Source organism: Stegastes partitus, unplaced genomic scaffold (assembly GCF_000690725.1).
Source record: "Stegastes partitus isolate 25-593 unplaced genomic scaffold, Stegastes_partitus-1.0.2 Scaffold654, whole genome shotgun sequence".
NCBI classification, from domain to species: domain Eukaryota; kingdom Metazoa; phylum Chordata; class Actinopteri; family Pomacentridae; genus Stegastes; species Stegastes partitus.
In genome coordinates this window covers 46,370-73,978 of record NW_007578385.1, presented here as the reverse complement: position 1 = coordinate 73,978, position 27,609 = coordinate 46,370, and the positions used below count along the sequence as shown (strand labels likewise).

General features: G+C 41.4%; 1 protein-coding gene across 2 annotated transcripts; it reads left to right on the top strand.

Moving 5' to 3' along the window:
* The first annotated feature begins 38 nt into the window (after positions 1 to 38).
* Positions 39 to 27,609, top strand: lipeb (lipase, hormone-sensitive b). 2 transcript variants are annotated; one of them, XM_008290055.1, is made up of 13 exons: positions 39 to 161; positions 7,930 to 8,171; positions 8,907 to 9,191; positions 9,866 to 9,956; positions 12,491 to 12,636; positions 12,993 to 13,178; positions 14,127 to 14,279; positions 17,133 to 17,277; positions 18,939 to 19,166; positions 20,309 to 20,491; positions 21,450 to 21,631; positions 22,372 to 22,641; positions 23,402 to 27,609. In XM_008290055.1, the coding sequence occupies exons 1-13, from the start codon at positions 71 to 73 to the stop codon at positions 23,801 to 23,803; spliced, it is 2,604 nt and encodes an 867-aa protein (XP_008288277.1). In that variant the 5' UTR covers positions 39 to 70; the 3' UTR covers positions 23,804 to 27,609. The 2 variants fall into 2 exon arrangements, with proteins under 2 accessions (XP_008288277.1, XP_008288278.1); XM_008290056.1 differs by lacking the exon at positions 39 to 161 and adding an exon at positions 2,782 to 3,710.

The following is a 27,609-nucleotide window of genomic DNA, read 5'->3' as shown; positions in this document are numbered from 1 at the left end:
GGGCTTCGGACTACCCAGGTAGGTATGTAGGATAGATGAGAGAGGCGGTGCGTAAACAGAGTGGGCGAAGATGGCGTCGGGCAAGAAGGGTGGTGTAAATAACAGATTGGAGAAAGGTGTGAATGGAAGACGCTCGTCCAAACACAAAGAGGGTCCAGTGGGTGAGTTTTCTTCCTCTGCTGTGTCCACCTCGCCGCCCCCTCCTGTCGGTTTTCCCTTCAATAGCTCGCCCCTTTTCCCGTCCCGCTGTCGTGCTGTTAGCGGCTAGGTTAGCCGTCCTTGAGTAGCCGCCGCTGTGTTCGCCTCAGCAGCTTAGTTCCACTTACTGCTTTGTGACATAAAAAGTCGGTATTATGGAAATATAGTAGTATGCTGTTGTAAAGTGTCTCTGAAAAAAATGTCCTGTCAAACTCTGTCCCTGCTCAGGAGCTTCACCCCCCAGTCATAGCTACGACACCGTTAGTTGTAGTCATTTCTGCACGAGCCTTTATCTGGCTTTACATGCATTCATATTCACTCTTCACTTTCTGTGCCCTTAGTGTCAACCTCTGACACTGACAGGACCCACCTGAACAGGTACTCCCAACAAAAGCAAGAGGGGAGGGAGGGATGGTGGTGGTGGTGGTGGTGGTGGTGGGGGGGCTAGATTAACGAGATTATGCTGTGAGTGTCAGGAAGAGAGGTATCGGTTGTACTGCACTGTGCATAAATCGATTAAGCGAACTGATGGTGACGCTGTTATTAAGTCTGCCTGTGAGGGTAGGCTGACACACGGTGACGAATAGACCGCCTGCGAAATATGGGGCAGACCTAATGAGATGCCGCCTGCAGGGACAGTGAATCAGCTGTTGGCATTTAATACCCTCACAAACTTCAGCTCTGTTCTCCTGGAACAATCCAACCACTTCCAACATTTTAACAGGGTCAACAAACAGTTTTTTTTTTAAATTTTTATTTTTAGCATCGTCAGATATGTAGAAGCCAATAAGGTAAAACGTCAGATAACATAATGAGTTTGCCATTTTTAAAATGTAATAGGCCAATAATGTAACAAAAGTCAAGGTATTTCAAAATATTCTGCACATTATCAGTGTATTTGCTAATAAAATAAAGGATGTGTTTCTAGATGATTTAGATCAGTATAATAAGATTAGAAGACTTTCTTTAAACCTAATCTTACTTGTTGGCGCACATCGATTTATGGAAATTCTAATTTTCTTTTCCATGTGAGGCATTGTCTCATACAACCGAAGTAAGCCCTTTATGTGGATGGGGGTGTGGAGGCCCATTGTTGCTAGTTTCCTGTTGTTGCGTTCGGCCTTGTGTGTGTAAAGGTACTCTGTCTGGAAGAGGGGTCAGACCTACAACACATGACACTACAGGGGCCCAGCTGTAGGCTCTTCCTCTTCCCTGTGAACTGCTTGAAGTTGTCTGTTTTTAAACCAGGGTTCCTGTAGACGTGACATTACTGGAGTATCAGATATGTGCAAGAGTTTCTTAAAAAGAAAAAAGGACTACATGTATCGTATAGAAAAAAAACAAGTGGGTACATTTCTCAACACATGTTGCGAATTTCTCCTTGCATAGATCAATGAGGACATTGTGATGGCGAGTTCCAGTTCAAGGAACGGCCACTGTGTTTTCATGTCTTTGCTGTTACTTTTAAATAGACTTAACATTTTGACTGAATGTATCTGTTGGGAAACAAAAAGACTTATGAGATCAGCACAGTTCATTATATCCACATTAAGATCCGGCTCCGTTATAGAGCGACTCCTGCGAATGTGGTGAGTGTAAGGAAAGAGCCCGCTAACTTACAGCCACAGATATAAACAAGAAAGATTTTTCCAGACAAAAGAACAAATCTTAGTTTCTGTCTCTTTATATATAAGTCACATTGTGTATTTACGCCACAGCCACTCTGTGGATTCATCCACAGGCAGGATGGCAGCAGGGTCACCAGAAGTTCCACCAACAACAACTGCAAAATAGTTTACCGCAGACCTACGGTTGATCAGACGGCCTTTTCAATCAAAGGTTATCACATCTGGAACACATTACCAAATGAAATTAGTACATTAGCAGATTTAAAAACTTTAACAGCAAAAGTTAAGAACTGGCTGAAAGAAAAACAAGAGTGTACCCACCTATGACATGTATAAGGTCCGACTGACTGTGGATTGTGCCATTGTGTGCGTGCGGGTGGGTGGGTGGAGGATTATAAGTTCATAATGTTGTCTGTGCTGTTTTTAATGGTGTTGTTGGTCATTTGTCTATTTTTACTGAAAAGCCAATCCAGGAACAGGAGTTGACAATTAGCTTAATGCTATACACTCTATATGCTATACATCAGATGTTTTCTATGTAAAAATACATGATCCCTGATCAAATAAACACATAAATAGATAAACAAATAAACTTACCTAAAAGGTGAAAAGTGACAGGAACCCAAGAAAGCATACAAGAATGAAGAGCGTCAGTTTTGGAGTAATAATAAGTTCTGAACCCACCTGGACCCCGGAGCGTCTTCTGTTTTGCTAAAACTAGAAACATCTGTCAGAAAGCAGATAAAGCTAACGCCCTCTTAGAGCCATGAATAACAACAAGACAAAGAACAAGAACGAAGACAGCAACATTTTTCTTGAACTCCGTGATGGTGTGTCAGTGTTCTTCTGGGTGTTTGTGTATCTCTGTGTTTCTATGAGTGGGTGAGGGGTCATCATGTGTCCATTCATAGAGTTATGAGGCTGTCATCTGTGTCATCAGTCAAAAAGTTAAATCTGACGTCTTATTTTCCTCAGGAAAAATATTCTCAAAATGACACATTCCCCATGTGGTTTTAGGTTTTCACGTGTTGATCATGCTCCGCGTTCATTACAGACCATCAGTGTTTCTGTACAGTTGGAACATACTGAACATTTCTGCTGCTTAAATTAGTTTAAAAATATGTTCAAAGGTTCTACATTAATACAGTTGATCGATTAAAAGTATTAACATTAGGAATGCCATAATGTATAAGTATTATATATGTAGATTGTATAGAATAATGTAAACATAGTGGGTAGTAAGGGGATGTTTAGTCACACACTTTTGATATTTTAATAGTTGTCAAGTCAATTCTACAAGTCGCTCCAGGATGTGAAGTAGTACATTCATTTAAAAATAAAGATAATAGGTGTTTTACAGCTGACCTTATTAAACAAAAATAATAAAATGGAAAAACCTCGGAACAATTGCAACAGTCTTATCGTCGTCATCTCATAACCCTATCATAGTGTCTGTGCCAATATCGATCGTACTTTGCCAAGTAAGTTGAAGGTCACAGGGAGTTGCAGGCTCACAGCCAATGACAAATTAGACTGTCACAGGGAGAAAGTTAACTGGGCCGGGGTGGTCTCTAGATTCCCTACCCTTTTTAAAAGACACTTGGGAGGGACCGGCAGAGAAGGAAGAGAGAACAAGACAACACATTGCTTCTAAGAAGAGTTGGTTGTGACAGGCTGACTTACAGAGACTGAGAGTTGAAGAGACACATTGTGAAGACGAGGGAGCGACAGAAGCAGAGAGACAACAGAACCAATCGGAAAAGCCTGTATCTTTCTTCCGTTCCATTCCCCTCTCTCTCATCCTCTCTTTGTTTTCTCCATGCTCTCATTGCTTTCGTGGAAGAGAGGAGACAGACATGGACAGAGCCTTGAACTCAGATACTGGTAAACACTTTTTTTTTCTCTCCTTCCACTTTTTCAATAGTTTGTACATACCATCAATTGTACGCTGTGCCAGAAACAACCTGTGGGTGGTTTTATGCAAACGTTCAGTTCACACTATCTGTCGGCCCCACAGGAGTCATTATATGCCTGTAATGTTGCTGGGGTTTTTTGCTGTACATGACTTATTAATGCCTACACTCATCCATCTTTAATGTGGAAAGCCCAGGTACAACTGAGTGGTGCAGTGGGCTTACAGTCGACGCAGTAAAACGTACAGTGATGATGTTGGAACATGTTGCTCATTACTGATGTAGTTAGCAGTAGCCTAGAGCATTTGCAGATGCATAAAAGGCCGAGAGGGTAAGGCCAGTAGTGTCTTGTTTTTCTTACTCACATCGATCGTATATTGACAGCTGTCCTGGCTTTAGTGTAAGGTGCCCTTTATAGTTTGTCTGTTTAAGGCATTGTGAAGGAAAGGTGAAGTCTGCGCTGGACCATTGTGCGTTTGAACTCCGAGTGAGCTCTTGATAAGATGATACTAGTCTATCTAACAGTGCTCATTTGCATATTATTTGCATATGACATGCTCCCTGCAGATAGGGATGTAATGTCTGAGAGCTACGATGACATTAAGCAAGTTTCAGAGCAGCTTACGCTGATCCAAGGGTGCGTAAAGTTCAGGCCGAGCTTACTGTGTCAACATTAGGTCTGCTGGCTTGCTCAGATCAGAGAGTTGTATCCCCTGCTCTAATTAAGTAATGTAATCTTCATTTTGGCTGTTTGCCCATACTGGTCTGACTGCTAAAGCATGGCATTTGCTTGACAGGACCGGTCACCATATCCAGCAAGGCCACACCGTAATGATTGTGTTGATGCTGATTGATGAAGTATGTTTATAAATGTTCCTTTCGTGTCTCTTTCCAGTTTTATGCTGCTATAGTAAATGCATTGTTGAACATTAAGTAACTGCCGCCTATGTTGTCAGGTTCTAAACATTCACAGTCTGTGTAATCCACGGATTCTTGGCCGAAACCTGAGACATCAGATGTTTTTTGTTGTTACCCGTTGAGGCATCTTTGAGTCCTCCTATTGGCTTTCTTCATTGATCTTTATGATGAAGTTTTATGGTAAACGTTTGCATTTTATTTCCGTAGTCTTGTACAGTCCAGTCAAAGGTTGCCTTTATGAGGCAATGTTATCACAGAACCAAAGTAAATTTCATGTAGGCATGGACGATCAAAAAAAATCTCCAATTCGTACTGGCGGTTTGCACTTCATCAACAGCAATAAGAAGATTGTTCAATAGAATGTTCAGCAGTTTCACTGAAATGCATTTGATACCATGAAAGCTGGGTTAAAAAAAACAAAGTAGAGTTCAGTTGCATGAACAAACCTCATTACTGCTCCCTTGATCAAAGTCCTTGATAATGGAGCCACTTCGCCCTCTGTGGCTCTTCCCTTTGGCTTCTGGAAGACCTACAGAAGCCAACGGTCTCACGAGGTACACTCATCCTCGACCGCCAGGGCCTCTCCTCAGCTTCATCTGCACCCTCAGACCTCCCATAGGAGAGGAGAAGCTGGTAGGGACTGTTGGTTGTCCTTTTCAAGATGGGCTTTGTGGTCTAGAAACACTTTGTGTCCCAGACCACCTGCACTTAAACGATACACCACTGGCAGCCTGCTCCGACGGCCTTACAGACTTCATGTCAGGGTAGACATGGAGGCTAGTGTGGGGTTCACATCTGGTGACACCCAGTCCACTCAGCCACTCAGAACCGTAAACTCAGTGTGGTGTGCTTCTGAGGGTTTTACTTCCTTTCTTTATTTAATGTGTGGCGAGGTGAGATCATTCCTTTATCATTATTTATTTTAAAGAAGTATCTGTTAACATCAAAATTATGAACTCCATAAATGGTGTAAAGTGCCCAAGTGTAAAATAAGCCTCTTTCTCCTGGCCTTTATTAAAAATAGGAAATTTAATAGTTTACAATTTACAGTTGCATTTAGCAGACACTTTTATCTAAAGGGACGTGCGTCTGAGAGTAGATACACATTCATACACCAGTGGCGACAGAGCTGCCATGCAAGGTGCTGTCTGTCATTGGGAGCCACTTCGGGTTCAGCCCAAGAACACTTGGCCTGTGGAAGGGCGGGGATTGAACCGCCAACCTTGTGATCAGAGGACAACCGTCCTACCACCTGAGCCACAGCCGCCCCATTATTATCGCGATTATTGATATTGGATGAAATTAAACATTTTGTCGTGATAGACCCAGTCTGAATTTCCTGCCATTGGCTCAAATCAAAACAGTGGTGCCAGAAATCACATGTTGAAGTCTTGATGTCAAGTTCAGAGAGACACTTGGCCATTTAGCTTAGCACAGTGTAAAATCTGTTTGTATTTCCCCTTAAATCATGGGACACATTTATGTCGGATAGAGTATTCATTTCACATAGTAAAATCAATTTGAGGTTGGACCTTAAGCTTTGCGTGTCCAGAACTTTACTTTGTAACGAAACACTTATTTCCACTGCAATGCTTTAATGTGTAGCCCTTCCATTTAGTTACGCTATGCTGATTTGTTTCAGTTTGTTTGTATTCCTCAGGGCCAAAGAAATGGCTCCTACATTCAATGGGACATTTACCAAAGGCTTGAGTGCAACATCACACACATCCACATGGTTTCTTTATGCAAAAATTTGAACCCTTTGACTTGTGAAGGGGGGACATGAGACATAACAACATAACGAGTAACTCAAAATTATATTATTTGGGGTTTCAATTTGGGTCTGTTTAGATAAGGCGTATTTTCCAGTTCAGCTTTGCCAACTCTTAAAACATTTCAGAGCACATCAACTTGGCATGATTTATTAATTTCATTCTAAATTCTAACTGTTACAAATTTGCATTTAATATCAGAAAAACATGCCCGTTGAGAACGTGTCTTGTAAGACGTGAAAAAATTGTTCTCCCTGAAAGATAAGTGGAATGAGACGCAGACACGAGCCAAGAAAAAGGAAGACGGGTAGCAGCTGAAGAGATTTTTCATGCAGTAGAATGTGTGCATATTACAAATTGTCTGGCTGAGAAGTGTTTCTTTGCAGATGTCGTTGGGATGTGATTCCTTCCAGCAAACTGAAATTGTCTCTGCTATTACTTCTCCAGAATGGCAGGGAATTTGAAAATAATTGTATGACAAGGGTGCTATAGTTTGATCGTGAAAACCATGTTTCACTTTGGTAATAACGGCTCGCTTTATAGCATGCATAGGCGGCCTCCGCGCCAAGATGCTGCCTTTGGGGTTTACAAGAATCCACTTGATTTTTTTTAACGCTTGTTGCAGTTGATGTTTGAACAGCAAATGTTTGAGGGTGTGTGCTAATTATTAGGGCAACTAATGTAATTTTCCAGTTCATAGGGTAAACATGATGTAACGATTGATAAATTAGCACAGTAAAGTTGTTGTGTCTAATTACCAGAAAAAGTCATTATCAATGATATCCCACTTTGTACTATTTGTACTATTCCCCCTATTCATGGTCAAATTAATTTTGGTTTTTACGAAATTTAAAGAAATTACCAAAAAAAAAGGATTCTTTCATGTCAAACATTTCTGGAAAATAATTTCAATTAAATAATTTTAAAAATGGTTGCGTAAGTATTCAACCCCTTTAAGGCAGTATTTTGGGTCTCAATGAGCCTTATGCATCTGGACACTGCAATTTTTTACCCCATTCTTCTTTGCAAAGTTGCTTAAGCTCTGTCAAGTCCAGCCATAAATTCTCAGTTGGACTGGGATCTGGGCTCTGACTCAGCCACTCCAGAACATCCTTGTCGTCTTTAAACCATTTCTACGGTAAATGTTTTATAGGCTCTGTATGGTTGTGGTACAGAACAGTGATCATAGTGCTACTTTTTGTGCTCAAAGGATCGGATATCAGCTGGCAGTTTTTGTACCCGCAGAAAATAGTGATACCATACTTTTTGATTTCACAGATTAGGGAATACGTAAAGGTGCTGTATTTAACATTAAGTATTTAGATACATGCTTTTACATCAGGTGTTGCTTGCCTGGGCAAAAAGAGAATTTCTCCACTCATAAACATAAATCATCACATTAATAGAATGTATTTATTATTTACATGCAGTCTCATACAAAACAAATATTTTACCCTCTGTTTTATCTTCTTCCTTCCTCCTTTCTTGAACTGCTCCTAGTGATGGACACCAAGGCAGTGTTTGCGGCCCTGTACAGTGTGTGCGAAGAGAATGCCGCTTTCTTCTCAGGAGGAGCTAAGGGGTCGCAGGGAGATGCAGCGAGGCGACTGGTGGAGGCCGTGAATGTGATCCAGGAGCACGCTCGCAGTCTGGAGCCCGTTATCACCGGCTTTGCTGCTGTTTACCATCATTTTGATTTTGACCCACACATACCTGCTAATGGCTATCGCTCACTGGTCAAGGTAGGCTTTGAGATGGTTTTTAAGATCTTTTTGTGTGTGTGTGAGTCTTAGATGTGTTTTCACTTCATCCCTGGTGCCGCTGGGAGATTAATAGACCTCGATATGGCAGTACATTCTTATCTATATTCTCCGTACTGTGAAAACTATTCACCAGCACCTCTTTGCTTTGACATTGCTTTGTTTCAAGGTCAGCCCATTTGTTTTACAGATTGATTTCATGTTGCAGATTTTCCTCCAACTTGCAAATATCTACCACTACTGTATCCACTGTACTTTATCTTGTACAGTTATTGACGAAACATCGTGACCCTCAGTTGCCCACCACAACTGAATGAGTCTAGCATAGCAGTAAATGAACACTGCACTGTTTTGTAGCCTCTCCATTTCCACATTTATAATCCTTTTCATCCCTGCAGTACCACTCTCACTAATCCGTAACACCCTGGTAAAGCAGCAAGTTTTTTTTTACATGCTCACATGTAGGCATGCTATCACACACACTTTTCTACGCTTCCAGCTCAGCACAATGATCTTAATTACAACTTAAGCACACCCAGAAGAAATGCCTCTTTGATGAGTGCACAATGAAAGAACTATGATTGGCTTAGCTACAATGTAAAATGCTATGTCTGCCTTTCATTTCAATTATGTCAAGAATGAATACAATTTTTTAAAAGATTGTGGTCTTTCAGGTGGTAGAGAGTTTATTAACGGATTCCTTGGACTGTTTCCTAGGTCGTGCGATGCTGTCTTCTTCATATCATCCACAAGGGGCGCTACATCACAGCCAACCGCCGCAGCATCTTCTTCCGAGTGGCACACAACGCGGGGGAGATGGAGGCGTACTGCAACGCTCTGTGCCAGCTGCGCGCCCTGCTGTACCTGGCTCAGCGCATGCTACATGATAACAGCCATGGTAACCTCTTTTTCCAGGATGAAAGTGGCCTCAGCGAGAGTTTTGTCCGCGAATACGCATCCATGCACAAGGGCTGCTTCTATGGCCGTTGCCTGGGCTTTCAGGTGAGATGAGCTGCGTAGCTTTTGTGATAAGAAGTGTGAAGGATCAGCAATAGAAAGGGGTGATGCTACCTCATGCTTGATATTCCAGAACTCTGGACTTTAGGCGGGTTTCTAAGAAGAAGAAATTCACACGAAGTTAGCTGATGTAGGGTTGGAAGTATTTACATTTTTCTGTAATAGAACAACTCACAGCAATGCAAGGTTAATGACAAGCAACCTCATACTCATTAATTCTCACATTGAGACAAGCAGCTCCCTGTACTCATGTCTACTGTTCTGGAAAAGGTCACTCACTTATTAATTCATATTACATTTTACAGCTTCTCAATATGTCTTTATTGTGGTCATTGTATTATGACTTACGTGCAGAATAATGCTGCCCACAGGACACTCGTGTATTCTATAGGTTAGAAAGTATTCACTGCTATGCTGATATCTTTTTATAGGGACTGACCTTAAAAAGAGATCTCCCCACCTTGTACCTCTTTTCTGTTAATTTAATTTAATTTGTGTCATGCCCCTCTGATGCTCTGAAATCCTGTCGTCTATGCTTCACTTTCTCTGTTTGAATGATTGCAGTTTTAATCATAGTATATTTCTTGTTTGCAAGTGTACCTTGGTTAGTGGTTTTGAATCTAAATTATTTCTCTGTTTGTGTCCATCCCTCACTGCAGTTCACTCCAGCCATTCGACCCTGCCTTCAAACCATCGCTATCGGCCTTGTGGCCTTTGGAGAAAACTACAAGCGCCATCAGTCAGGAATAGGTCAGCATCATCTTGTCTGCAGCTGCACCCTCTCATCATCCAGCAATCATTTTCATTCATAGATCGTACTCACCCATCTCCACGCCTCTTCTACATTACTCCTTGGCCCCTGACTGTGTACCTTTTGATGTTGTGTGTTTGGATTGTAGATGCTCTTTCATCCTTTGGAATCTTGAGGGCTAGCTGGTGTGCTTCTTCTATATTTCAGAATGTTTTGAACATGCACACAGTTATGTACAGAGGCAGAGATAGAAGAACATTCGCCATCATATACACATTTGTACTGTGCACACATACACAGGCGTACATAAATATTTAACATTTTAAAAAGAATTATCTCACTCTTATGGTTTCTTGTACTCTCTGCTGCATCTCAGTGGAGGCAGGAGGTATTACACCAATTGCACCATATGGTGAGTGTAACCCACACCCCTTCATCATAGTCCTCTGTAGTGCACTAAGAGACTATATGAAGAAGCTTCTTCTGTCCCACAGCTCCTATTATCCTAAGTGGTTTAGCACTTATCACTGTAAGCTGCTGTAGCTGTCCTTTGTCTGTATTTTAGTTCATAGATTGAAGTCTGTAGCCCTTTTCCATAATTGCATATAGAACATTTCTGGCTTCATCAGTCCGTTAAAGTGATGGCATTTTATTATTCAGACATACTGCAGGTGACTTGTCCTTGATGTTCCTCATGGCTTCATGCAGACATACCCCTCAGAGTGCCGGAGAGAGCTGCAGTACACACACACTATTTGTCATTCACGCAAGATTAGGCAATACGCCAAGTTATGTATAATGCACAATAATGCAATAACAGACTCAGTTTAAACTAATGGCAACTTATCAAAGTGTCCAAATAAGTAACAGCCAAGTTTATTTCTGAATTCTTAAACAGTGAAACTAAAAGCTCAGGGCTCAACCTGAGGACAGCCGAGATATAGCAATATATTTAACAGCAGCTGATAAACTGTGACTGTTTGTGACAGCTTACCTGACTGAGATGAAGAGAAGTGCACAGCGTGACTTGCTGTTCGATCCTGATTGATCTTTTCTGTGTCAGGATAATATATAATTATAACTAATTAATTGGGTTACTAATGTTGCTCTTTGTATTCATGTGCACAACTCTCTCTCTCTCTTTGGAGACGCTCATATCGATAATACTGCTGTCTGATGCTGCAGGTGTTTTGTAATTATAGAAAGTAGTCCTCAACAGCTCGAAGCAACAAACCAAACTGCGATTTGGTGCGTGACAGCAGCACACCTGTCTGATGTGAAGACAAGTCGTACTACACAGTGTGACATGCTGGTGGATCCTGGCCCAGACAGATCCACTCTCCTGATGTTCTCTCAGGCATAATTTAGCATTTTAAGAATTTAACGAAGTCCCAGCACTACTGTTCTCTGTGCAGCTTTTATTTTTTTGGAGACACTTGTGGATCCTACTGCTTTCTGATGCTGCAGGTATTTAATAAACTTGCAGGAAGTAGTCCTAAACAGCTGAACTCAACAAACTTCAGCTCCTTTTAATGACTTGTAGGGTGGAAAAAAGTTGGATTGCATTTATTATTGTTGAGTGTCATTAATCTAAGCTGGTAGTGTCTGTTTTCATCTCAGCAAGGTTTATTTACTCAAGTACATTTTATTTTGTAGCCTATTAAGTTTGACATTGTAGAGCAAAGTAAGTGGGAAACGCTGATGTTTTTGCAATAATATTGGTACTAATTCAGTTCCTGCAACTCGAGCCACTGTTGCTTGTGCACACCTATTTGTTAAAGTGATGGTGCAGTTCAGACTTGTGCCATGTTGAAAGTGACACAAAAATGTAACTCAGTCCGACTTGGTACGATTGCCGGCTCGATATTCACAGATCCGCGACCGGGGTGAGCATTCAGACATGACCGCGACACATTCAGTTGCTGTCAAATTAGCAGAACAGGGTGCATGTCTAGAAGGGGTTTGAGAGAGATTCACGGCATCAAAAAGTGCAATAGTTTATAGAACGGGGTAGATTTATAATACAGTGGAGTGTCTTTGGTTTGCCATGGCACTAACACAGAAGATCTGCAATATTCCTGTGGCAAAAAAGAAATACGAGTAAGTAACAGTTTGCCCTGTTGACTGTAACGACGGGTCTCAATTAGAACTAAATCTCTTAGAAATGATAGAGCACAAATTTCCACTGTTGACCATCTGTCTCTCTTTTCTTCCATCCTTTCACCTTCTTTCGTTTGCTCTCTGTCTGAGTTTTTTTTTTAATTTTGTTGTTTTGTCTGCTGTGGTCCAGTTACAAGTGTATTGCTCATTGCTTCTTGCACTGTTTCTGTCTTTGTGAAATCTTTATTCTCATCATTTTGAGATTTTGTCTTTGTCGATCACTCCTCTATTCCCTTTCCACCCCCTCACTACCCATACACATCCCTCTTGCCTTTTAATGCTACTTCGATATCTTTCTTGCATTACTCTGTCTCTGAGATCTCCTTTCCATTATATACCTTACTCATTATGTCCACCTTCCTCACATTCCCAGGTGTAGCAGCCAGCTCTCTATTTAACTCAGGGAAGTATGCCATCGACCCAGAGTTGAGAGGGGCAGAGTTTGATCGTATCACCCAGAACCTGGATGTCCATTTCTGGAAGACTTTCTGGAACATCACTGAGACTGAGGTTCTGTCGGTGAGTGGACTGTTGCTGCATCTTGTTACACACAGACAAACAAGCTCTTAGACATGTGTAATCTCCCGTTGCTAAACTATGCCCCCAGATATGTGTGCTGCCCTATTTCATTTTAAAGATGTATCAAGGATATTTTGCTTTCCTCAGGTAAAAGTACCTTTCTGTCATTATGCATTTTAGCCTACAGGCTATTAGAAATAATTGAGTAGAATTCAATTTATTCAATGGGGTTCATGATTTATTCATCAAGTTTCTCTTTCTCTCCAGTGACCTGACTTGCTCTGGAACTTGCACTCTTTTCTTTCTCATCCAGTCTCATTTTTTTTTCTCTCTGTGCATCTTTTTTTTCTCTCCAGGGTCTCGCCAGCATGACATCCACTCAAGTTAAGGTGAACCGAGCTCTTTCTGTGCCCTCTGTGCCCTTTGACCTTCCCCTGGCGGCCAACCACAGAGCATCTGTAACTATATCTCCACCGTCGGCACACATTGGCACTGCTCCTGTTCAGATGAGACTCATCTCTTATGACTTACGTGAAGGACAGGTACTTGAATCATTATTCAATTCACACTATAGTGCCATACTTTAAAAACTCAATAAAAAGCTTCATTGCCTTGAATTTTATGCACAACTAGGCAAGCTCTTGTATTTCCTGTGAACTCGTCTCTCACAACTTCCTTGTAACGAAAGTATTTGTTGTGTGACCTAGTTTATGACAGTTTTCCCCATGGGCTCCTTGCACACAGCAGCCACACAAATTCTTAAAAAACTCAGTTCAACAATATTTCATGGCATATCTGATATTTTTCTGAGATACTTAAGTAGAAAAACAAAATTTAACTCATCAGCCTAATCTGCATAATCTTAAGCTTCAATATCTTTCCCTCTCTCTATTTTACTGTCATTAGTGTCACTCTCTTACCTTCACCTTTTCTACTCTGCCTTCCTAACTCTCCTTGGAGACTCCTTCTCTCCAGCCTAGCTCGTTCTTCTCCCTTTTTTTGTAGTGTGGCATATAACCAGACATGCTGTCAGCAGAGAATTTCAGCCACTGATGATGCTGAAGCAAAACAGCAGTGTCCTTTAAAATGTGGCAAAATACAAGCCTGCATCAGTGGAGACCTTTTTTTAAAAAATTTTTTTTAACCATAGCTCCAATCCCTCCTTGTTTCTGTTAATGAGTGGGAATTAGTGTACATTCCTGCAGGCCGAGAACGTTTGGTAACAAGCTGCTACAGAACAACCAGTTAATCCCTTTCTCAAAGGAGTCCTGTTGTTAACATTTGCACTAACATTTATCAGCAATGGAAATAGGAGTTAGATGAATGAAAACTTGTTTGCAGTCTATACAATCTGCAGACAGTTCATCAGAGTTAAACAAGCATCATGACCGGTCATTGTGTGATTATGAGACCTTAAAAAAAATAGATCTTGATGATGGATTATTGTTGGGTTATCCTCAGTAGTAATGCCTTTGTCTCATTCTCTCCAGGACAGTGAAACTCTACTATCGCTCTCCCGCTCTGAGGGGGGTGCTATCTCTCTGTCTCTGGGGCTGAAGACCAAGCGCCTCCCTTCTTCTCCCTGCCTCCTCATCCACTTTCATGGGGGAGGCTTTGTGGCCCAGACCTCCAAATCCCACGAGGTGAGATTTTACACTTCAATTAGATTTAGCTCAAGTTCATTAAGAGTTGGCTTTACTTTGACTAGAAAAACAAGGTGATTTCTTAATCAGATAGACTATTCACATTTTTGTCTTGTCTTAGTGTTTTGACTCACATCTGTATGTGACAGTATTTACCTATTTGGGATATTTGTGATGGAACGGTTGGTCAAATTGCAGGAAAGGGTGACGTAATATGTTATCTGGCACCTACATATCAAAATACTAACAACATTACACCTTCACCATTCTACACCTTGCTCAGATGTTCTTTTTCCAGGATTTGAGCCAGCACCACCAAAGCACTGATCCTTCTAAACCCTTTAGTGGTGTTTCCTCAAACTAATTGTAATTGTACCCCAGCTAATTAAAGTGTTGATGAGACAGATACTGGGTGACAGTGGAGGAGCAAAGGGCTAACAGTCTGAGTCTCTCCCTCTGTCAGTTGTGTGGCATATAATGAGCTATTAAGCTAATATTTTTTTCGTAAATGTTCTCTGAAAATATAGTAAAGGGATTTTGATCCCGCTCCATGCTTTTTTTTTCGTGCTATGGTGTATGCAAAGCTGGTCCTTGTCTTGTGGAAGTTGCTGCTTCCTGTCATGTACTTTGTCCTCACCCATCTTTTTTTCTTGTAGAAGAGGACGCCTCGTCCTAGATTTGTTTTCTACATCACTGGTTAATGAGTGCGCCAGCATTTTTTTTTTCCATGACATACACACTAAGGCTTTGCTCTTGTGACTTTGAAATTGTGTTCTCAATGTGGTCTTATCATTTTCATTCTATAGAACACCCAAAGGTAATGTTTTTTCCAACAAGTTTTTTTTAAAGTGACAACATATGAAATTGTAGTTGGATGAGCATATGTTGCTTTGCTGATGCTAATGAGGACGATTATTTTTAACATGATTTGACCCGAGCTCTGTATTTATCCTGTGTTGGTATGGTCATGTGTGGCCGTGTGCGGTCTTTATGTGGCTTCAAGCTACTTATAGCTGCTGCAAGACAGGGCTCTGTGAAATTGCAAAGGACTTGGGCATCCTTGATCTGCAGCTGCATAGCAACCAGAGGATGAGAGGAAGCAATCAGAGAAGGGGTGAGCAGGGCTGTCATGTTGAATTAACGAAGAACTGTACAATCCCGCAGAGAAAGATTACCCCGGGCACTAATGGAAGACTTGTCAGACTATCTGTCTCTTTTCTTCTTCTGGGCTCTCATTTTTATTACCTCCTCCCTCTCAATCCTTCTAATATCTCACAAAATCCTTTTTGTTCACTTAGTGTCCTTTTCACGTCTCCTTTTTGTTGTATTTGGGCACCACATACATGCCTCTCTCCAGATTTTTCTGGGTGGCTTCTGCTCTCTTAATCCCTCATTCAAGAGCGAAAAAAAGAATAGAAAAATGGAAAGGTTCTCTGATCGTGGAGACAAGTGTTGTCCCTGTTATCTCTCTTACTCCTATATCCCTCTCTTGATCTTGTTTATCCTGTCCCCTCCGTGAGATAGTTTGACCTCAGTTGCCGGAGCCCGTGGTGTTTTCATTGCACAGCAGTGCTGAGATCACAGGAATTGATGTACTTACATCTGTGTGTTTAGCAACTTGTGCACAGACAACACACATCAAGTGTTGGAAGGTAAAGGTATAAGACTGCCGATTAGCTGATTCCCCCCGTCTGAGAATTAAAAGGACTGCTGCTCTTGTTAATTCCTGCTTTGAGAACAGATTTGGGACTTTGCAAATTGTTGTAAGTAGAACATGTGTTAGTTTCCTTAGTCATGTAAAATTACCCAGCCTGGATCCCACCTTAACAAACACACACACACACACACACACACATACACACCTCTTCTCTGCCCAGTGGGCCATTTGTTGTGCATGCTAAGCTCCTTTTGTGCAGGCAGATAATGAACTGTCTGACTGACAGACCTGCCCATGGACTCCGATCATGTTTACACTTATTGTTGACTGCCAACGACAGCTGTGGTTTTCACTCAGTTGCACAAACTCTCACACACCTTAAGAGTACCTTTACTGATGCAGACAAAACCACACTATCTGACCTTAACACTGCTTGAACTGTATGCACACTCACTTGTCAGTGGCCTCACTCTAAGATTTATTGTGACAGATAGGGCTTTAAGACAGCACAGCTGACAGTGTGTAGTTACTACTTTGTTGGCTTTATTTTTTTCATACTGAATCACAGGTCTGTGGGATGACATACAAACATACACACACTGTGCTTTTCCTGGCAATGTGAATGGAGATCTGTCTTTTTCACTGCCAGCACTGTCATAGCAAGTCAAAAAGGGGCTGGAAGTAGATGAAGTGGAAAGGGGGAATTCTTTGTGGGAAGAATATTATGTCACAATAAGTTTTGATGCTTCGCTTTCATTTCAAGGTCACTACATAAGTATATTAAACACTTAACCTGACTGTAACAATAATAAAAAGAGAAATACGCAGTATTCTAACTTTGTTTTTGCAGACTCTCCCTCTAAATCCACACCAGCCCCTTGTCTCTGTCTTCTACCTTCTTACTCTGCAAAATAGGACATGTGGGCACCTTTGTTATTATGGTATGAGAAGAAAGGAAATGGAGGTGACTGAGAGGGCAGTGCTCATTCTCCTTTTGTCTAGACAGTAAGCCAGAAAGCCGACAGATGACATCAGAGGGGCACATAATATTCATAACTTTCTATCCCTGTGTCTTAATGTTCACCCCATGCGCCTCTCTTCCTCTGTATTTCTTTTTCTTTCTGTCTCCCCGTTTCTTGTAAATTCAAAAACATCTCTATTCATAAAGTCATAACGTTGTTTTATGTTTTGTGCAGCCGTATCTGAAGAGTTGGTCCCAGGACCTTGGTGTCCCCATCCTGTCAGTGGACTACTCTCTGGCCCCTGAGGCCCCCTTCCCGAGGGCCCTAGAGGAATGTTTCTATGCCTACTGCTGGGCTCTGAGAAACCACCACCTACTTGGTACACACATCACACAACACTGTTTATTCTGGAGTGCTTACTTACTTTTTATCTCCCCTGTGAATTTTCTGTTTTACACTTTAGAATCAATGGGAATAGTATCCAGCAAAGAATCACAAAGTAGTCAGACCCTCTCACCTTTAGCACGCATTGTGTTGTACATTTAATTTTTAGATGGTTAATCACCATCACTACCTACCAACTTACACTCAGTTACCTATATTGAATAAGTTCTTCATTTCTGTGGGAAGAAAAAAAAAATTCTTCTTTAGACCCTTTGTTGTGGCACTCTAAATCTTGCTTGTCTTAATTTTCCTTGAGATGTGAATTGTTTGGACATATTCAAAAATGTTGTACAATTCACACAGGACATCCAGGAACCATCTGTAGATCTATATGATAAAATTGTGATAAGGCATAGATCAGGGTGAAGCGCAGTGGCCTCAGTAATGGTGAAATGAAAGAAATGAACCACCAGGAATCCTCACAGAGTCTGACCAAACTGACTAACAAAGAAGGAAAAACATTTGGTCTGATTAGACTAAACTAACTAACTATGAAACAGCAGGCACTGCTCATTACCTGCTAATATCATTACTATGGTGAAGCATGGTGGTGGCAGCATCATGCTATGCGGGTGCTTCTCAGTGGCAGGGACAGAAATGCTGGTCAGAACAAAGAGAAGCAGGAACAAGGGAAGTGAAGAAATATATAACCACAACAGTGCTGGGGAGGCAATGGGACAAGTCTCTCTATTTGAATGGCCCTGCCGTAGCCCACCTGTGAGAACATTAGTGGAGAGACCTTAAGACGGTAGCTCACATGCTTCCCGTCCCATTGTGACGGAGCTAGAGATGATCTGCTTGGAATACTGAGATAAACTGTTCAAATCCAGGAGTTATAGAAACTTACACAAGAAGACCTAAAGCTGTAATTGCTGCCAAGGTGCTTCTATAAGGTACTTAATTACTGATCTGAATACTTTTGTAAACTGGACAGTTTCAGTTTTTGATATGTAGTAAATTTGTAGAAAATTCTCAAAACATTTTTTTGTTCAAGTCATGGCCTATTGAGTGTAGACTGATGGACAAATTTTTATTCCTTTTAGAATAAATCTACAGCGAAATAATGTGTGCAAAAAGTGAGGGGATCTGAATATGTTCCGAATCCTTTGTTTAAAGTGGTAATGGTATATACCTTAGGCCAATAAAAGAGAAGGAAGTTATTAGAATGAAGGAGCAGCATTAAGGTGTCTGTTAAGTGCTTCTGTAAAACGTCAACTTAGTTCACCATTTCTGTGTACCTCCTGAAAGGATTAATTTATCACTTTTAAAGTGATGATGCTGCTGCATGCTTCTTACACTTGCTGTTCTGCAACATCACATAAATTGCCATGCTCAGTATTCCAACAAAAAAAAGAGGACATTTAGTTTGGGATACATCTGATCACTGAAACGTGTCAAACTAACAGCAATGGTGGCGCAACATGTAAGACTTTGATCTTGTCTAGTGGATGTTTTGCTGTTAGTGGGTTTCACATAGTTTCAGGAAAAGTTTTTTTATTTTTCTTGTCTCCTTTATTTTGTAAGTTTTCCCTTCTAATAATAATGCTTCTTCCCCTCTTTTCCTCTTCTTTATCATCACCATTTTGATCTCTCTAGGTTGGACTGGAGAGAAGGTGTGTCTGGCCGGTGACAGCGCAGGAGGCAACTTATGTGTAACAACATCAATGCGTGCTGCTGCCTTTGGTGTGCGAATGCCAGATGGCATTGTGGCAGCCTATCCAGCTACCCTGCTGACGGCCTACGCATCACCCTCCCGTCTGCTAACACTTATGGATCCCCTGCTGCCGCTCACTGTGCTCTCCAGGTGTCTCAGTGCCTACGCAGGTAGGAGTTGTTAGTGTGTATTTTTAAAAGAAAATCTCGCCAGGATGCTTCTTTTTGTCTGGTGAGGTAGAGAATTGTGTTTAGATCTATTTTTTTCTAATTGTTCTTCCTTTTTAATCACGTCTTCAGGTGCCTGCTGTTCACTGCTTCATGTCACACATTCTGTTAATTTAATGATCTTGACCTGCAGTAGTGACATAATGTAAATGATTGTTATGAAATTCATATGTTGTTGTCTTTCCAGATTGGAAACGTGTTTCCATTATAAATGAATCATATTCCATTAATTAATCAATACAGCAGTTCAATTATTTAACAAGTCTGACCAACTCCTAAAGCAAAAAAACCCAACAACCTGTAATTAATTCACAATATGAAAAAGCGAGCCAAAACAATAGCTACAAGTGGTTTATCAGCATCTTTCGCTGGCTAATCAGCTAATTTCTGCACTTTTCCTCCATTAGTTTTAAGACAGTATCATGTTATTGGAGAATTATTTTCTCTGGTCTTGAATCTTGGTGTATCGTAAACAAAATATTCTGGTCTTTATAGATGACAAAACCAGCATTGTACACCATTATGGTCATAAACTTTATGGATCAAATAGTAGTTTTTCTAAAGTATTACTTCAATTGCAGGGTAAAGTTGTGCTGTGCCTGGAAAATCCTCTCAACAGCAGTTTATTAGCATATGGATGCATTTTCATTAATGCTTGAAAACAAAACAAAACAAGAGAACCCACTTAGAAACCCTTGCATGTAAATTGTTGCTTCACTAGGGGATAACCGTAGAGGACTGTGGAGAAGTGCAGGTATTGGCCAACAATACCAAATACTGACACAGAGATATTGCCTGCGCTGTCTCTTTTCAATAACTGAACTAAAACACTGGGTCGATGGCTTACATATTTTCTCTTTGCTCCATCTGTCATCACTATCTATTGCTGTTTGTAACACAAATAGCTATGTGGCAGTATTCAACCCACTCTATCAGTGGTTTTCTTACTTGACTACAATGCCTTTCTTATTATTGGTTTCCCATCTTCTCTGTTTTTACTCATTTGTGCTTACTGAGGAATAACAAAAACACTTTCATCACTTTTCTACATCTATTTTCCTTCCTGTTTTTGTTTCCTTCTCCAGGCAGTGAGCCACAGACCGAGAAGCAAGTAGCAAAGGTGAGCACACTGAGCCTGGTGAGGAGAGACACGGCACTAATGCTGCGAGATTTCCGACAGGGAGCCTCCAACTGGATCCAATCTCTGCTGGATCCCAACAGAGCCTCAGCCTCGCCCAGCACGAATGCAGAGCTACCAGGAGCCACTGGTAAACCAGCAAATGTGTTTTCATCGGTGGTTGTGTGTGTGCATGCGTGCTCATGGTGTAGTTACACAGGAGCATTAGATGAGATGTGGGTGGAATAAATGTATTTTGGATTTGATCGCATCTCTGCTAAAAGTGCAGATCTGGTCACTATGTGTGTGTGTGTGTGTGTGTGTGTGCATACCTCCCACATTTTTAAAGTGTTCATTAGGCCAATTAATGTAAATGCTACAGGTCACATGCAATGGATCTCTGCTTTTCAGCATCCAACTAACCAGTTGTCACTTTATTGTACGGTGTTGCATAACACTTCTGTAGCCCAATTCAAATCAATCCACCTTTTTGAAGCAGCAGGGCTTTGACAGTAATTGTTAATTGTCGCCACCGTAAATCTGATGGCGAATTGTAATTTCCCTGGTGTCCCGTTAGCTAGGTGACACCCCCAAAGCTGCACGCCCAGTCTAATGACAGTGTCATTGGTGGCTGTACTTTATTAAAAGACCATCATGGTGCAGAGATAGTTTATTATTAAAGAGATGGGAGATCAGTAGCGCCTTGTGAGGAGACCAGCCATGACGACTTTTACAGCTGTGTTTTGACAGCTCAGGGCGGGCAGATGATATCACCATGACAGCACTTTTTGAATTTCCTCCACCTACTTCTCCTCTCTTCTTCCTGCTACATCCCAATTTGCATTTTAGGCTTTTAACTGTTGGCTGTCAACCAGAGGACATATGATAAGTGGAAACAGTAGAATAAGTGAAAGTGATCTTGTGTTACTGTCAGAGTTAGTTTATTTTTTGTGCGCTCTCCAACTGCTACTGAGCCCAAGTGAATACTTTGTGTGCTTAACAGTCTTTTTTTTTTGAAGGACTTATTTTTGTAGTTTGTGCGTTTCAAACATTTTGATTTGTGTGTCATTCATCAATCTATTTACCCCTCTGCCCTTCTTGTTTGCTAGATGCTGTGAGGAAGAGCATTTCAGAGGCATCCATCTGTTCTCCTCACGCTGACCCTCCTGTACCCACAGAGCCCTCAGAGTTGCTCAGTAGGAAATTATCAGTGAAGAGCCAGACTTGCCAGGACTTGGGATCCCACAACAACTCCGTACCCTACAGTGCACCGCTGCTGTCTGAGCGCACTGTATGTCACACTTGAACATGTTTACACTGAGATTAGTTTGCTCTTTGCTGATGATCTTATCCAGAAAAAGTTAACTGTATTTAACCAGTCAAGGGCTTTTGCTCTAAAGAACACTCGGGTGTTAGTGAGGATTATTCTGGGAATTTACATTATCATTGTCATTACAGGAATGTGTGTGATGTGGTGGTGATCACCATTGTAGTGAACAGAATCCCCACTGGCCTCTTGTCTATGATCAGTTTATCTTTGCTTGAAAACACATACCATAACCTTTTTAAGAGGTCGAACATGTTGGGAGCACAGAGATACTTTGACCCTGTATCTTACAGTGCTGTCTCCCCAGCACTGATGTGCATGTTTCACTTCAATGAACTCAGCTGAGATTATGTCACCCATTCCTCACAAACAGTTCTGGCTAAAAAAAAAAAATGCTGACAGAATATCAAAACTTTTTAGTTGTGCAGGACTGACAAGGTGTTGCAGATTATCCTCGCATGTATTTTCTCCCAGGCAGACTGGATTAGTGGCTGGCTTGGAAAAAATAGCAAGCAGAGGTGACGTAAGATATTAAATACGCTTTTCCTCCTTGAAATTGGGATTGTTCAGCCAAGACTCAGGCGCTCAGCCAAGGTTTTTAGCAGATTTTTACAGGGACAAAGAGTGATGTGTGCATGTGTGTGTGATACATGTTTTTCCAGTCTATCTCACCTGAATAACTATTCATCTCTTCTCTTATGCAGCCAGAAGATGTGAGTTTCTTTCTCACTAAGGATGGAGATACCTCCATATCCAGTGACCTGTCTTCAGTGGCCATACCACCACCCCCTGCTGGAGAAGACGGATCAGAGCTGGAGCACCGCAGAGAGTATCCACTAGGGTTTGAACCACTGCGCTCAGAGCAGCTGGCTGAGATAAGAGTGGAGAGCTCTCCAGTGGTCAAGGATCCTTTCTGCTCACCTCTGCTGGCACCTGATAGCATGCTTAAGGGGTTGCCACCGATACACATAGTGGTAAGAGGAAAGTCACAGTCAAACACACTGGTTGAAAGCTTACACAAATCTAGCGCGACTGATCCGTCAGTTACTGCGTTGTAACGTTTTGCTTTTTAGTACTTGCTGCTTTCTACACTTTTTATCACACTGTCATCTTCTGTGAGGGAGCACATATGATTAAACTTCAGGAATGAATACAGCACTGGAAAGATAGACCGACAAAAAGAATAATATTGGAGCTTTTACCGAAACACAGCCTTCCAAGTAGATTAAGGTTGCCCATTTGCCACAGTTTTGTAGTTATTGTCCATTTTTTGAAAACAATTTGCATAGACTTCTTCATGGTTTTGTAGTCAGGACAGCAGTGTAACACTTGACTGGAGCTTTAGCTTTTGATCATATCACACGTACAGTATTTATATTTTGTGTGTGAGGGAGAAAAAAAACAAAACAGACTCAAAATGTTAAGAGACAGAGTAACAGGATGTGCTTGCATACATCAGAGTGACACAGTGTGACGAGAGGGATTGGTGAGGTTGAAGCCTGCTCTTTCTTTCGAGAAGGGTGTTTGTATGAAAATGAAGAAATTGGTGCTGACTTTAAAGTGGCCAGAGTCAGTGAGAATGTAAAGAAAGCTTGGACAAAAGAGACTGGAATGCTTGGCTTCCTTTTCTTCAACCCTTAATTAAGATTCTTGACACGTCTAAAGGGAATTCAAATTTGCTTCTCACCATTCCTACCCCTTCCCTTCCTTTCTCTTCTCTCTTTCCCCTCTCAGGCTTGTGCATTAGACCCCATGCTGGATGACTCTGTGATGTTTGCCAAGCGTTTGAGGAACATAGACCAGCCTGTCACTCTCTGTGTGGTGGATGACCTCCCCCATGGCTTCCTCAGCCTATCGCAGCTCTCTAAGGAGACAAGGGAAGCTGCCAACGTCTGCGCAGAGCGAATTCGTGCCGTTTTCACCCAGGACACACCCCCAGAACCACGCAAGCACCGCAAGCTGGAACGAACCGATAGGGGTGTGTCTGCCCCTTCTGGGGACAGCGGTCCTCTTTTTGTTGGCCCCACCGAGGGAGGGGAGCTAGCTGTCGGGAGAGGAGCTAAAATTGCTGATGGGGAGGGTTCAGTTGCTGTGGCAGCCCAGAATAACACTGACGCTGGTGGCATCGGGGCTTAAATAAGGTTAGATGGGGGGGAAAAAAAAGAAAAGAAAGTGTGCTTCATTTCGCCGAGGAGTGAAAGGAGAAAGAGTAAATGAAAGTCAGACAAATTTAGGCAGTGTGGTGCCTAAGTGAGAGATGAAGAAAGCATCCTGAAAAGCAGGAGGTGGGGAGGAGCGCTGAAATATTATTCCCTCTACTTTACAATTCTTGCCAGTTGTCTATGCACCAACGCAAATCTTGTAGACAAAACGAACACACCCACAAAAAACATGTCATGTCATGTTTTAGAATAAAATGATAATTTAGCAGCTACTTAGATCAAAGACCAGCACTCGCCCACCCACACGGCACACACACTTAACAGAGTTGCCGTTATGCAGCGGAGGCTCGGACATAAAGCAGCGCAGGAGATTCTTGAGACGAGGCCTGAATGGGTGATTCATCCGGGCTAAGGCAGTGATTTGAGGCCCTAATCAGATAGTGGTAGGCACACTACATGCTTCTATGTAGAGTCGTTCCCGTCAAAATGGCCACTTGTCCTTTAGGGAGGCACTCTAAATCACACTTAATAACTCCACATTGTGTTCTCCATTATGCCAGTTTGGCAGTCAATACAGGTCACTTTGTGGATAGTAACTCTGTTGACTCTCACCTAAATAGAATTACAAATCTACAACACAGCAGACTGACAGACTGGAAACAAGATGAATTGATTTACTTCATTCTTGAGGTTCTGTTGCAGTTTTTAAGCAAATAATTACTCCTATGCAGAAGTATTGCTTTTGTTATTTATGTCATTTTTGTATTGCTGTTATAGTCCCTGAGTCACAACAGGCTTTTCGATGATTTGTATACTCTATTATTTAATGTAATCTTAAAGTGTTTACTCCATGTTTCTAAAAGTGCTCAATATTTACCTCTGCTTCTTTAGCTGCAGCCGCTCTGACATCCCTGGCTTTTCCAATTAGGTTCATCTCCTACTCCCAGTAATACATACTGATCTGATAGAGTAAATGTGGGATATTACGCAGGGACACAGTGTCACGTCTGGATTTTGTCTTGTGCTGACATTACAAATACAAAGACTGCATTTTATCGATTGTTACAGTGCAATCTTTGGCAGTGCACTGAAATGCATTCATACGTAGTACAAGAATACTCGGGCCCCTTCTTTGCGAGTCTCTCAAGAACAATCATAACTCTCAGATGTCTAAAGGAGGCTAATTGTTTTTATTGTATTTTGTAAGACTGGAAACAGTTATTCTATATTGTCTTTTCAAAATGGAATAAGACAGGGAGCGGTTGCAAAAAGGCCCAGCTCTCAGCTATCAATACACATTTTAGACTTGACTGCACTGATTTCCTCTTAGGTTGTCCCGGATTCTCGGCAAGCGTTATTGCTCACTACTTCTCTGCACAGTATGCACTGTGTCAAAGCACCACTTCTCTCGAGGCAGGGGTTTTCTGGCCTGATAACCATTTTTTTCTTGTTACAAATCAGAAGCTTTTAGGCAAACCTCGAACACCCTGACCAAGAAAAGCAATTGAAAAAGTGCTGTTTAAAAGCCATTGAACTTGTATTTGGCTGGAAAACAGTGACTGGTGGTCCAGATATTTTTACTCCTCACTGTCACATTTGGGGTTGACTTTGTTTGTGATTACCTGAGGACACTCTTCTGAGCGTGTTGCCATCAAAGCACTTTGAAGTACACAAAAATGTCCTTCTGAGGGTCAGTCCTTCTATCAGGTCCAACTAAATATAGATGCCAACAATGCTGGCACTGTCCTGCCCTTGCCTGGTAACAGGGCTGGGGTTGCCAGGTCTGTAGAGAGGGATGCTGTGTGATGAATAGGATTTAGCTGATGCTCGGAGTGCAAAATCCTCCCTGCGTAGAAGAGCAGGATTTTAAGCAGCAAAGTCATGCTACAGGATTAGACCATACTCAGTTCTGTCAGCTTGAAGTACTTACTGCAATATTTTTAGTCAGATTGATGGAGAGAACCAGACCCGAGAAGAGGAAGAAAGTTATACACTCGCTGTCTCTGAGATGTTGGGCTGAAGTTTGTGCTTCCTCTACTAGCCGCTGTTTATGCTCACTGTGCACTTTCGCAGTAGTCGGTCTGTCAATCAGTCCAAGTTTATTTTAAGCTGAAGCTTGTATGCATAGGATTTTTGTTGTTGTTTGTTTTTTGCTTGGTGTCTGGCTCAAGCGACGCTTGTGTGTGTGCACGTTCACATGATCGCAGCAGTCTCTGGCCTGCAGGGAAACATGAGCTCACATGGTTGGTTTGCCCTCCTTGTGTCACGCTCACTCAAAGACAGGAACGGCGCTTTACAATCAAAAGTTATTCATCGTGTTAATCGTCTGTTGTTGAAAACACCCACTTTGTAGTAGTAGGACAACTGTTTGTCTTATGTCTGTAAATCAACTTGACTTTATTAATACTTTAAACACCACTGCATATGAAGGACAGCAGAGTTGATTGGTCATCAGCACTTTCTTGCATAAAGCTGTGAGTCACTAGGAAAATGTTAAACTGTGTCAAATTCATTTACTTGCTGTACATTAGCCTTCATATGCCTCTCACCCTTTATGACCTGTCATGTGTTCGTCTACCCAAAGCGTAGGCGATGGACCACGCAGCTCATCTGTTGTTCTGGTCAGAGGATTTTTTTTGCTGCTTTTAGTTTACCGGCTCCTGACACATTTCACACTTCCTATGCTTAGATGCTGTCTGTAACTTTGAGCCGACATATTTGGTTGAGTATTGTTTTAGTGCGTCTGTGTTGATGATTCGCTTGTTGGCGAGGAACTTTAGAATTGCAAATATTCCCTGCAAGTAAAACAGCTCGTAGTGCTTCAGTGGAATATGATTTTTTTTTTTTTTCTTCAATATTCAGCTCTCGAGATACGCAGGATACCTCTGCAGTTTTACCCATCAAAAGCTCTTTTATTAGAGATTTCCCTCGCCTCCGGGCTGATTTTCTATGATGTGCCATGCAAAGTGCAATAATGTAACAAACCTGAGCTTGCTGCTTCAACCGTCAGGGCAGCATTTACAGTAAAGTGATGGTAGTTACACAATGGCATCACTTCAGTTTTTCTCTTTTCACAGTCTCTGCTTCCTCAGTTAGAATTTTGTTTGTATTTGTGCAATGTGTTTGAATCACCTTAAGCTTGGACTCGTATACAGTAAAACTTGGCTTAAGGTTGATTTAAGAAGCTGCTTTTACAGCTGCCTCATTGAGTGAAACTGACCTCAAGCACCTCTTAGAAATGTCTCCTCAGTTTGATATTCTTCATTTATGGTTGAAATTAAAAGCAGAACCAAAGACTGCACGTAGGATCTCGCAACAGATGTACAGTCCACGCTGTTTAATGTTTGCTGTTAAACGTTACCACTGAATATGCAGGTGCTAATCAGTGTCATAGCCTATGTGCACTCCATATGCAAATTGCACCGCATCAGTTCTGATGTAGAATATTATTAGCCTTTAAAAAAAAAAAAAACAACAAGCCATAGACTGGAAAAAAAAAAACAAAGTATGTTTTAAGTTTACTTGTTTTTACTTTGTAAATGCTCTTTTGTTGAAAACACCACAAGTGCAAACCTGTGAATAAAACAGAATGTATATTAAATGTGAATCATTTAGATATTTTTATGTTCACATTTATTGATTGCAGATTGTTTTCAGTTGATTGAATTTTCTTTGCAGGTTCCATACTAGAATGATGTGTTTGATGCGCCATGACTAGGCTAGTTTTGTTTTTTTCCCTTTTTGTTGATTTATATCTAAATAAATATATTATCCCATGAA